Source organism: Salvia miltiorrhiza, chromosome 1 (assembly GCF_028751815.1).
Source record: "Salvia miltiorrhiza cultivar Shanhuang (shh) chromosome 1, IMPLAD_Smil_shh, whole genome shotgun sequence".
Taxonomy (NCBI): domain Eukaryota; kingdom Viridiplantae; phylum Streptophyta; class Magnoliopsida; order Lamiales; family Lamiaceae; genus Salvia; species Salvia miltiorrhiza.
Genome location: NC_080387.1, coordinates 22,149,397 through 22,162,283, shown reverse-complemented (window position 1 = coordinate 22,162,283; position 12,887 = coordinate 22,149,397). Strand labels below are relative to the sequence as shown.

General features: G+C 37.8%; 1 protein-coding gene and 1 long non-coding RNA gene across 2 annotated transcripts; one reads left to right on the top strand and one right to left on the bottom strand.

Moving 5' to 3' along the window:
- The first annotated feature begins 2,626 nt into the window (after positions 1–2,626).
- On the top strand, positions 2,627–4,327 carry LOC131007016 (uncharacterized). Its single transcript, XR_009095863.1, has 2 exons — positions 2,627–3,849; positions 3,941–4,327. It is a non-coding gene; the product is annotated as an uncharacterized LOC131007016 (long non-coding RNA).
- Positions 4,328–9,460: 5,133 nt separating this feature from the next.
- Positions 9,461–9,802, bottom strand: LOC130998837 (conglutin delta 3-like). Its single transcript, XM_057924275.1, has one exon. It carries the CDS (start codon positions 9,800–9,802, stop codon positions 9,461–9,463), a length of 342 nt encoding a protein of 113 aa, XP_057780258.1.
- Positions 9,803–12,887: the final 3,085 nt, after the last annotated feature.

Genomic DNA, 12,887 nt, shown 5'->3' with positions numbered 1-12,887 from the left:
CCAAGGAGACTCCGGGGGTCCCATCGCACCATGGTGGAGCGAAGTGTCCTCCTCACGGGGGGAGCTAGTGGCATGAAATCGACCGGAGGAGCGCATCCCTGGCAATTAGAATCGGTTAGTGTGCCGCCGCCATAAGGAAACGAACATGGTGGGTAACCTACCAAATCACGTGAAAAGCACGAAAAAGAATAGCCTTTGTGTTTACAGCTATTCCTTTTCATCCAAAGAAACCACATAATCAAACAAAGAACCAGAAAAATAAATGCCTCTTGGCCTCCCTAGGGAAGGCGCGCCGCCAGTGACTAATCTATGTGCAATATCAGTGCTCGTATGAAGAGATGTATGAACAGAAGGAAACCAAGAGTCGAAATGAGCCCAGACAATCAAAGCAGCCTCACTCCACATGAACACATGCAAACAAGACTCAATTTGAGGAGACAAACAACATTGACACATGGAGGCAAGAGAAATGCCCCACGACTAGAGACGGGAATCAACATGAAGACGACCAAACAACAGACACCACAGGATAACAGAAATGGTGGGAGTAAGACAATCACTCCAAATATCAGCAAATAAAGTCTGCTTGGGTAGCTGTCTCCGGACAAGATCCCAAATAGAGAAAGTCGAGAACTCACCGTGGCTAGTCAAATCCCAACACATCACATCCTCCGTCCCCATCACAATCGGCGTTTGGCTCATAGCATCAATAAAATCAACATGAATACCATGCACGTCAAGCAAGTATCATCCGGAGCAAAGTCATGCCAAAAATCACAAACATGAGGAAAAGTGTGACCATTTCCAAAATGACTATATGAGCTCAAGGTGCGGTCCCCGAACCATATGTCATCCCAGAAACTGATCCTACCGTTCTCAATGGACCACATAATATGACAATGAGCAGACTCAAAACTGCGCATCATACAACGCCAAGTAGGACTTACATGCACAGTATAATGCGAGCGCTAAGGAAAGCGACCATTACAATACTTGGCCTACATATATCTCGCCCAAAGAGACTCCCTAGCCTGAAAGTGCCACCACAACTTAAAGCTGAAGGCACGCACTAACTTAGAAAAATGGCGAATGCTGAAACTGTTGGATTTGTATACTAAAAGCAAGAACTTTTATGCTTGTATACAATGATTCCTAAGTTCACTATCTTATCTCCGATTTGAATTATCCATAATTGTATATGTATGTCCAATTATCTCTATATAAGTAGATTATATGGTGTGTTGTAGATCCCAGAAGACCATATAATTGGAATAACCTTATGAGATATAAAATTGATCACAGTCGAGACGACTCTAGGACGAGTTGTTGTTTTAGACTACAATATAGATGGAAGTAGTTTGTCTATACTGGTACGTGTAAACGTATTGATAGGATCACAATGGGATGTATTCTTCTATCTGATCTAGGTGAAGAATCAAGATCTCGGTGACTTAACGGGACCTAAATCCTAATAAGATTTCAGGTGTATATATAAATTTGTGTAACACTTTGATTTACTATGGGTGAGAGTTACATATTAACTTGAGTACTCTGTATCTTGGGTTATGACAATTTATATATAACATTTGGTAATCTGTATTAGGTGACCGTATTCGGTATATGATGATAACATCCCCTTAAGGAGCTCAAAAGGTTTATTGCACTAAACCATGCAGGTTGATTAAGTTCAGATGCAATAATATGGTTGAGTGATACTACTTAAGGATTAATAAGAAATTAATTAATATAAGCTATCAGAAGCTTTAATTAATTCATGGATGTTGGATATCTTAAATACGGGGGTTCTATAAGTCTAAATACAAGCTCCGACTCATCATCGACAATAAATGGGTAAATCAATATTGATTCTCTAGTATGAAGCCCATCTTTATTCCTTGTACTTGATCTCTGGGCTGACCCAAAGATTCCGGAGCCCAGTAGAAGAAAAATAGTCCAACTCATAAGTCTGGCCCATATCCTTTATTTATAATTATAAATACACAGCAGCTCTCAGAACATAATAAACCATACATCGTAATTTCATATTACGAAATTAGGTTTTTTGTTAAAGTTGAGAGGCACCTGTTGAGTGGGTGTTTTCTCCAGGGAATCCTCGAAGATCATCGTCCATCCGACGTTGGGGATTGAGCGGGATACAGTCCAAAAGATCAGAGCTAGAGTCAGATTTTCGTAGAAAATCAACTTCTGGCATTCTTCGAAGAACGACATTAACTTCCTCTACAGAAATACGACCTTAACTTCCTCTACAGAAATATGATTGAGGCGAAACAGGCAGCCACAGAAAGCTCTTTTGAAGATGAAGAAGGCGTATTTCTTGGAAAAATACGATTGGAGATTTTTTTAGGGGTAAAAAAGTTTGTTAAAGTATTCTATCCTGTTGAGCAATTAATTGATGAATTCTTAGGAATTCTTCAGGTATTTTTGAACTCCTCTGTGTAGAAATTAAATTTAAATTAATAGGAGCATGCTAGGTTTAATCGATGTATGGTGAATTTAGATAATTCAAGAGACGATCCTCGGGCATATCGAGTATTAGTTAAGTTTAATATTCCTACAATTGGTATCAGAGCACAAATTTGTTTTCTTGGCCCTGTCTGATAATTCGTGTTCGATTAATATGTGCGTGTTTTAATTTTTTTTATCCACTGTTGTTCTTCGTGGCTTGTTGATTCGTAAGGTACGTCGTTTTTGACGTTGTAATCGTTTTTCACCACGAGAAAATCTGTGGTTAGATTAGAATTTCAAATTGTATTTGTTTTTCGGTTATTATGAAAAACGAGACGAAGAACAAGGCAACACAAAGAACAATGCCCGTTCAGTTTTTTTGTTGGTCGCCCGGCACCAGGACCACCGTCCGGCGAAGCACTGCCGCGTCCGGGTGAAGGACAACTGCGTCCAGTGTGACAGAGCAAGCCTCGGATTTGTTTCCAAGCATGTTAAGGCAATGCGCTGTCGGGCTATGACTGCGGTCTCTCTTGGCGTCGGTGGTTGGGGGCCTTCCGGCGTTCCTTACCGGCTCAACTGCCAGAGGTCTATGTTGTGTGCAGACGTGCATCGTGTTGTGTCATTTTCACTCGGCGGAAGTTTCAGCGGCGTGCGGACGGTGGGTATGGCGACAGAGGCAGCGCCGCGCTAAGAGATGTCAGAAGAACAGAGTAGCATTGCACTGCAAATTCCGGGACCGGCGCACAGTTTGGTGCGGCCGTGTTTTTTGTGTGGCGGCGCTGCGATGCTGGTGTCGAGCAGCGGCTCGCCGGAGTAGGTGGCCTGGCGGAAAGGGTGTACAGGGCGGGAGGTGGACGGCGAGCTCAGGCTGCGGCGGCGCCGCTAAGGGCGGCGCAAACCCTAGGCGGTGGAAGAGCTGCAGAAACCCTAGCCGCAAAGCCTAATTTTGACCGAGTCAGCGCGGGTCAACGGATCTGGGTCTGGGCATCTGAGCCGGATTTGGGCTGTTGGATGCGGGCCTGGGCGCTGGCAGCCTGTCTGGGCCGAGTTTTTGGGCCTGTGCGCGCCCTTCGAGCTCAAAAGGCTGTGTTTGGGTGGTTTGGGCTCTTTTTGGCGAGATTTGGGGCCCAATTTCGAGTTTTTAGACTTTTTAACCTAGTTTTATTTATTTATTTTCTATTTTTTTAATTTAATAGATTAGAAAGGAATTCCACGAATGAGCCATGAAGAATTATTTTTTATTTATTTTGTTTATTCTTCGCATGTCGTGGATGTATTAATTATGCAAGAGCATGTAGTGGATGTTTAAGTGCTTTGGATATCGTAGTTATAGCATATCCTTTTTGTTGATAATTATTTATTAACTGCGCTTAGACGAACATGGTAGGTGATGTGTGTATTTAGTTACTTAGTTTAGTGTGTGTTTGCTATGATTTTATATGGTTTTACATAATTTGTGGTATTTTGGATGTAGGAATTAAGCAAAATTGGAGATGGAACTTGTGGATGGAAGAAGTGGACGTTGATCGAATTTTGCATGGAATTAATCGAGCATTGCATGGATATTGATGAAGTTTGGATGACTCTTTCCATCCGGAAGAAGATTTGGTCTTGGAATATTTGCTTGGATTTTAATTAAACTTTAAACTTTTGATTAATTATGTAATTGGGCCTTTTTGTTCGAATTTTGACAGCCCAATTTGAAATTGCGGCTATTTGTGAATTGTGGGAGTTAATTCCCTTAGTTTAATTCTAATGACCTAGCTGCCACTTTTAATATAAGATAGGATTAGTTGACTTTTGGCAACAACTTTTGATTCCTTAATTTTTTGCGGTTCACGTTTTTATTGCTAGTTTGATTTGGTGTTAATTTTTGTTTTAGCTTTTGGGGTTGAAGATTGGCGGCAACTTTTTATTCAAAGGCAGACAATTTTTAATTCAATTCAAGTGGTGACTTTTAATTATTTGCAATTTATTTCTATTTTTTTTATGTTTGATTTTATTTATTTGATTGTTTTAGTTTTAAGTATGAGTAGCTAATTCTTTAATTCGGCGAGAATAATGAAATATTGATTTAATAATCCGTGAGACCTAATTGAGCATAAAATTGGTTCCTATTGATTTCGATTTATTCCTTGTGTTTAAAGACAATTCTGATTTTATTTAAGCCTGATCAAATTAGATTTAATTGGATTACAGTCAATTAGCACCTCCAATATGTAATTGTTGGAATAGGGCTGATTAGTGATAAAGCTACCGTGTTCGTAGTAGGAATAAATTGGTGGATTAATTATTACTGGCGTATCTAGGATAATTGGTCTAAACTGGGTTCCTTCATCTTAATGCTATTAGAATATTAAATCTAGGTCTGACGTCTCCAGCTAGGTTATATTTTAATAAGGGAAATAAGCAGGTCTGGCTTCTCCAGCTGTTTATCGATACAGTAAGTAGGAATTGGGGTACGTCCGTTGCGTTTCACAGTATCCTATAACTGGTTGGTTGATAGGGATTAATCAATCTTTGCGTCGATGATCAGAGCTTTAAATTGATATGGATTTATTCGAACCGAGTTACCTTTCATTAATTGTTTTCTAGAATATCTTCGTGCTTTGTTTATTTTCTTAGTTATAATTAATTTTCTCAAAATTAAGGCGTGGTGGCATCACCAAAATTATAGATTTTAGGGAATTAAATGATTTACCTGCTCTCTGTGGGATCGACCCTACTTGCCATTATACTAATTAGTTTTTGATAATTTTGCAGGAATTATTTGGTGGAAAACGACGTCCACCAGTAGGTTTTATCGTATTTATTAAGCATGTTTTAGAATTTTGCGAGCATGTTTTACATGTTGAGTTCTAGAAAAGCATGTTTAATTAGGATTATGTGATATTTTGCATGATCAAACCTTTTAAAAGAAAAAGACTAAGCAGTTTTATAATTTTATAGGTGTTAAAAATTATTTAGATATCCACAAACGGTCTCAAGACAAAGTGTTTTGACAGTGTGAGTAAACGTCCACAGTGCGTAGCTTACTTCACATTTGTTTCTCACGAGTTTGTCAAGTTGAGACTTCTAAACAAATATTAGTCCATTTAAGTAGTGGGAGTTATACGGTAAACGTCCACACTGCGTGGCTCGTATAATATTTCACAAGTACTTTAGATGATGGAATTAAATAAGATAACTAAGAAATTAATTAAATTGAATGCGGCATGGTCCTAGTGAGTATGTTAATTTTGAGAATTTAATTTTCAAAGTTAGATTGTGGTTATTACTTAATAATTTTTATTCTTAAAATTATTTAGACCTCCACAAGCGGTTTCTAGACAAAGTAATCGGCAGTGTGAGTAAATGTCCACACTGCATGGCTTACTTCACATTTGTTTTTCATAAGTTTGTCAAGTAGAGATTTCTAAATAAAATATTTAATCCATTTAAGTAGTGGGAGTTATGTGGTAAACGTCCACACTGCGTGGCTTACTCGTGTAATCTTTCACAAGTACTTTAGAGGATGAGAATAAATAAGGTAATCAAGAAATTAAATTGAAAGCGGCATGGTCCTAGTGAGTATGTCAATTTCGAGAATTTAATGTTCAAGGTTAAATTGTGGTTATTGCTTAGATATCATATTAAGTACAACTCCCCGTGGAGTCCCTTCGAAAGTATGATATGGTCTAGTTAAAGGTCCAACCATTAATTTCATTTGTCAAAAGGTTAAGTTGACATGGATTGAAATTAAACGATTAAGTGAATAGTCTGGTTAAGGGGGTCATGTCTAAACGTCCACACTGCGTGGCTTACACATGAGATTCCTTGGGCAGTTGGAGGTTTCATCAATATTGTTTTATCAAAAGGTTTCAATATTATTGTTACGAATTATATAATATGTGCTTTTATGTTCGTTTTTTCAGATATGTCTATGTCTCCTATTGTTTTTTTTTCTTGCACAAAGTCTTTAACCGGTCCATATATAAATGGAAACGCAATTTGGAGTTTATCTTCATCACAAAGTAGCACAATTTTTTTGTGTTTCTTGCTACTCCACGTTCTATCTATCTGAACGATGAGACAACTGATGGGAAAGAGGAATTGCATAAAAGGTGACAGAAGACGAATAATATGGCTATACGTTACATTATGAGAATAATGTCACAAATCTTGCAACTCTAACATCAGGGCATGGACGATGCTCTTAGCATCATGTTGAATCTCAAGAAAGCGTCCGGAGAGTCGGACCGAGCTGCTCGTTTAAATTTGATGAAATTAATCTTATTATTTTTATGATCCATCATAGCTCAGTGCACGAGCATGTCATGCTCAGTGGGAGTATCGACGGTGAGGCAAAAGTCGATATTATCCTGAACTCTCTTCCCAAGTCTTTTAATTAAGAACTTCCGCTTCAACGCTGTTATGAGCAAGAAAACTATACTCTTTACGAGTTGTTGAATGCTCTAGATACGACTAAGGAAGTTATAAGAAAGAGATGTGCAAGCTCTTGTTATTGCCAAAGGAGGGCCATCTTCTTCGTCGAAAGACGGGAAGAAGAAGAAGGGTATAAAGGGCAAGAAAGATAAGAGAAATAGTAGGAGTAGTGGTGTGATAAGATTGAGCATTGGAAGAAAAATTGTCTAATACTCAAGGCAAATTAATGCTTAAGGTACTTCACTTGCTATAGTAACTGTGACATGTCAGCTTGTTTTCTACTCAGTCGTGAGTAGTGGATAACGAGGGAAACTGATCATAATTGTTGCACCTTGCATGGCTTTTCAAGTTGACAATGAAGCTGAAAAGTGATGAGATGATTGTCTTCATAGGCAACGCGACAATAGTCGCAGTTGTTGCAATTGAAGACTTGTCTTTATGTTCTAAAGACATACTTTAGTTTTTGAGAGTTCCTTATCATGTTCCAAAATTTTGAATAGATGGATATTATGTATAGTGGTGTTTCTATCATAAGAAATGACAAAGTTGTCTATTCTGGTATTTTGAACATCTCTCTTTATACTATAACTTGTGTACATAATACTTTTATATTGCATGTACATCATCGAACAAAAGAAAGAGAAAAGTTAAGGCTAATCTCTCATGAGAATCTTACACATATATTGGTACCCTAGATTAGGTCACATCTATCTTAACATGATCCAAAGGCTCGTGTCTAAATAGTACGTTGGATTCAATCTAGGTTGTACGATTTGGAACCTACGTCTAACGACACCACACCCCATTCACGACTCGCTACCTAGCGCTGCCTCATAGCCCTTAGAGTCGGCTACGAAAATCACCCTTGATTTGCGTTGCACGCACCGAATTTTGGTCTTGGTATTCTTTTTCTTATTTTGATTTAATTGATATTATTGTTGTCTATTTTTGTTCAAATAAGACAACAAGAAGAAGCAAATTTTTTACTATCTTAGAGAAGAAGAACAAGAAAAAGAAGAAGATAATTGAACAGAAAAAAAAAATGAAGGAAGAACAGAAAAAGAAGGATAGAAGAAGATGAAGAAAAAAAGAAAATTAGAGAATAAGAAAATAATCGAAGAAAAAAGAAGAATGCACAAAGAAATCCAATAGTAAAAAAAAAAAAGCAATTTTATACTTATGTTATTTAATTTTTATGTTTTCAAACTATTTTTTACTATAAATTTCAAAAATAAATAAAAATTGCTATTTTTGGTTTTTAAGTTGTTAATTTAAATGTAAGAACAGATGAAAATTTTATTCAAAGGCAAAACTGTCTCTTTTTTATGAAATTGATTAGCATGAATATATTTTTATTCTTGCAGTTATTATTAGTTTCTTGTAAGAAAAATGGTTATTTAGGGATATTAATGACACACACACACACACACACACACACATATATATATAGGGTTGGTTTAATGGAGAACATCAAATATTCAAGGAAGAGAGAATATGAACATGTCAGTAATTCCCGTTGAACGTTAAACGTTTGTACAAATAATTTTATTGAACGTTTGAGGTTTATGGGGTTCGAACCCTGATATAAATTCGTTCAACGTTCAATAAAATTATTTGTACGAACGTAACGTTCAACGGGAATTACTGACATGTTCAATGTACTCTCTTCTTTGAATATTTAGTGTCATTGAACTTCTCTCTCTCTCTCTCTCTCTCTCTCTCTCTATATATATATATATATATATATATATATATATATATATAGGGTTAGCTTATATTGAGATTTTAAATTTTTTGAGATTTTGAGATAAATGAACATATCAATAAATTCTTTGAACATAACCAATATAACTGATGAACATATGAATCTATTTAATTTATTTAAAAAACACGCCACTTGTAGGGATTGAACCCCAGACCAACGCGCGTTCATAAAAATTAATTGACAAGTTCATCAAAATGTACTTATATGTTCATTTATCTCAAAATCTCAAAATATATATAAATCTCAATTGAACCAATTCCTATATATATATATATATATATATATATATATATATAGGGTTGGGTTCTACAATAAAATGAGCTTATACAAGAAAGGGAGAAACATTGAACATGTCAGTAATGCGATTGAACATACCAATAATTTTATTGAACGTTTGAGGTTTTTAGGGTTCAAAACCTAGATACGTCCAACACAATTACCGATACGTTCATCAAAAATCTGGATGCGAACTTTAAACTTAATTATTGACCGTTCGATAGATCATGATCAATGACTGAGATTATTTTACCTTTCTTTGCAAATATTTATTTTTCTATTCAACTTCCTCCTATATATATATATATTGTTTAAATAATATTAGGTGAGATGATGGAGTTGAATTAATTAACTTTGAGGGGTTCCATGAAAGAAGAAGCAGAAATATAAACAATAGAGAAGAAGAGATGATATCGAAATCACTTATTCTTAGACATGGTCGAAGCGGTAATTTATTAGGAAGCAAGATCGTATAGCCGATGGGCTAATGACTCATGCATTTATTATAGATGGATATATAGAGAGTGTTCAACGGGGGCAGATGCAGGGGCCCATTCCGCACTTGGACGTCACAGTGCACAAATTCCGATTCATAGGAAACGGCAGTTTCATCATCTTCTCCCACACTGCGCTGCACCGGCAATTATCCGAGCTCAGCTGCCTCAGCTCCTCGCAGCACTCCTCCAGGTATTTCTCCTCCGCGGCCACGCGGCTCCTCAGGAACGCGCCGCCGTAGGGCTCGCTCATCGCCCACTTAATGCAGCTCTTCATCGCCACCTCCGACTCGCACTGCTCGGCCTTGAAGGCGGAGGCGCTGGCCACGGTCACCGCGGCGAAGAAGAGGAGAGTGAGAGCTGTCAGCTTGGCCATTTGGTAAGTGGTGATATCTAACAAGATGCTTGTTGTGTGGATGATAGGAGTGAGGAAGTAGGAATGGATAGCGCCGTATTTATAGAGGATTTAAGCGATTTGAGTGGCTGCCATTTTATGCATGTGTTAATTATGTGATCACATTTTATAAATGGGCTGCCATTTTATGCATGTGTTAATTATGTGATCACATTTTATAAATGGGTGTGCATTGACGTTGGTCGGTTTAATTTCTCTACGCTTTATTTATAATACATTATTCTATTCATAATTCCTTCCATGTGATGAATATGTAAAACGAAGAAAGACAAAACCCCATCCATGTTGATGAAAGATATATATGACCTAGATTAGTATATATTGGAAATATTCTGATCAATTTTAATTAATTAGTAAATAATTAAATTATTAAATTAATTAATAGGAGATAAAAGAAAAATCCAACCTATTTATCTAAGATAACTAGTACACTCGCCCGTGCGATGCACGACGAATATAGCTTTGCATCAAAATTAAACGATGTAGTGTGTGTATCTGCTAAGTGATTAGGGGTTAATATTTAATACCGAAGGTCTTGGGTTCAAGCCCTCTGTAGCACGGCCTTTAAATTTCTTTATTTAATCATGTTAATTTATAAAAAAAATTAAATGATGTATCAAATGAATAAAAAAATAAATATTAAATATAGTTTGAATATAAGTTGATGAGGAGTAATATGTGCAGAGCAGAGAAATGATATAAATCAGAGAAATAAGCCTCACCAGCGGAATGAATACATCAGAGGAATGACTTTACCAGGGGAATCGCGGGATGCAGCGAAATGGTCTTCACCAGAGGAATCACACTCGCCAGAGGAATCACCTTTATCAGAGGAACCACCTTCGCCAGAGAAGCCGCTCTCGCCAGAGGAATGGTATTCACCAGAGGGATCACCAGAAACGCGGGGAGGTCTCCCGCGTGAAGGCGATTTTACTGTTATACCCCTGACCACGCAAGACGCATGCTTCAGTGCTGATTTTACTATTTTGCCCTCTATATGTAATCTATAAATAGCGGCATATATGCTCCTTTGTAACGGACGCTATCTTCTACACTCAATACAACAACAGCTTTTCTCTCGTTCTAGCATTCCGATTACTTCCTTTATCTTCTCCGATCAATCGCAACTAGGTATAACTCACGATCCATTCATAATTCACCGATTAGTTAGATATCCACCCTCTTATGTTTCACCATAAGTAAATGTAAATTATTTTTTCTTAAAAAATTAAAATAATCTACATCAATTACTCAGTAAAGATCCTTAATTTTATTTTATAATTTTCAAAAGTATCATTTTTAATTCTCCACCTATTTGATGGAAAACTTTGTTTTCTTCCCTAAAATTATAGCATAAACACATCATTCAAATTAAAGGAAACGAAGAAATAATAGTAAAAAAAGTATTCACATCACAATATATATTTTAAAACATGAGCTAATCATGCATAAAATTATTTTTTCTAAGTTAGCTCATTACCTATGTCATCTTATTAGAAAAGCTTCAATTGATCAGTAGGAAAATAAATTATCACTACAAAAAAAAGTAGCTATTACTACATAGTTATAGTGACATAAAATATTACATGTCATAATAAGATCTTTATTGTGACATCAACTATTTTATTATTGATTATTAAATATTTATTAATTATTATTGCAACATTGAATCCTATATGGCATAATACTAATCTTATTATGACATTATAGAATGTTGCTAAACATCTACTATACGCTATTACAACACAACATATTATATATCGTTATACCTATATAATTACGACATTTCAATGTGTTGGCAAAATTAATTTTGAAAGAGAATAATTTAATATTTTATTTTTAAAAATAGTATTGCTTAATTCGTGTATACATTAGATGATTTCAATGAGATACACATTTTTATATAATAAATGTGTATGGTTTAATGTATGACATATACATCCTTAATAAATTAATTAATAACTAATTTTTTCTTTTAATCTAAAACCTAAAATTACCTAACTAATTCCCCCCCCCCCCTTCGTACCAATTACCTAACTAAATCCTAAGTTCCAGCCGCCCCCCTCCCCTCCCTCCTCTCCCTGCAACTCACGCCTACCCCCCTAACTAAATCCTAAGTTCCAGTCGCCCCCCTCCCCTCCCTCCTCTCGCTGCAACTCGCCCCTACCCCAACACCGTCGCGCCGCTGTCCTTTATCTCCCTGGCACCGCGCCCCCAGCTGCAGCCTCGCAGGCAGCACGAGTGCAGACGCCGCGCCCCCACTGATAGTTGTGCCCTGCGCCATAGTTTCCGGCGCCTCCTCCGGCACTCCCTTCTCGTCTTTCCAGCGCCGCCTTTGGCCTCTGATTTCTCGCGTGAACAGAGGTAGGTTCCTATTAATGCAATTGCTTGCTCTCTTTAATAATATTTGATGCCAAAAAACCTGTGATGCACGGATTCGCCTAAAATCAACACAATGCAGTATCCGATACGCGCAGGGGGCGGGTGCGGGCGCGATTCGCGTGGGATTCGCACGGGATTTGCCACGTGGCGAATCACCCCCTAAAAAAAAATTGGATTCGCGGAGTGCGCCAACCTCGCGAATCCGGTGGTTTTCGGTGGTTGGCTTCGTTAGCCGCTGCGGTCGTCGGATTTCAGAGGGCGGCGGCGGTAGGGGCGGCGACCTCCTGCCGTTGTTCAATCTGTGTGAGACACAGATAAAGGGGAGTGTGGCCAGAGAGGCGGCACTTCAAACGACGGCGGCGGTGGCGGTTCCTCACCTTGATTCCGCCGGGGAAGAAGAACGAGGGAGGTGGCGCGGGCTGGCTATGTCCTCGTGTGTGTGGGTGTGCGACAGAGGGAAAGAGAGAGAGAGAAAGGTCAGAGAGAAGAGAGAGCAGCTGTGAGAGAGAGAGTGTGCGTGTGAGCGTGTTTGGCTGAGTACTGTGTGTGAGTGAGTGTGTTTTAGTGTGTGTGTATTAGGTTAAAAGAGAGGGATTGAACTTGGGCCTTTGATTTATTATAATGGACTTGGGCTTCTAATTAATTGCTTGGACCCTTAGTTTTA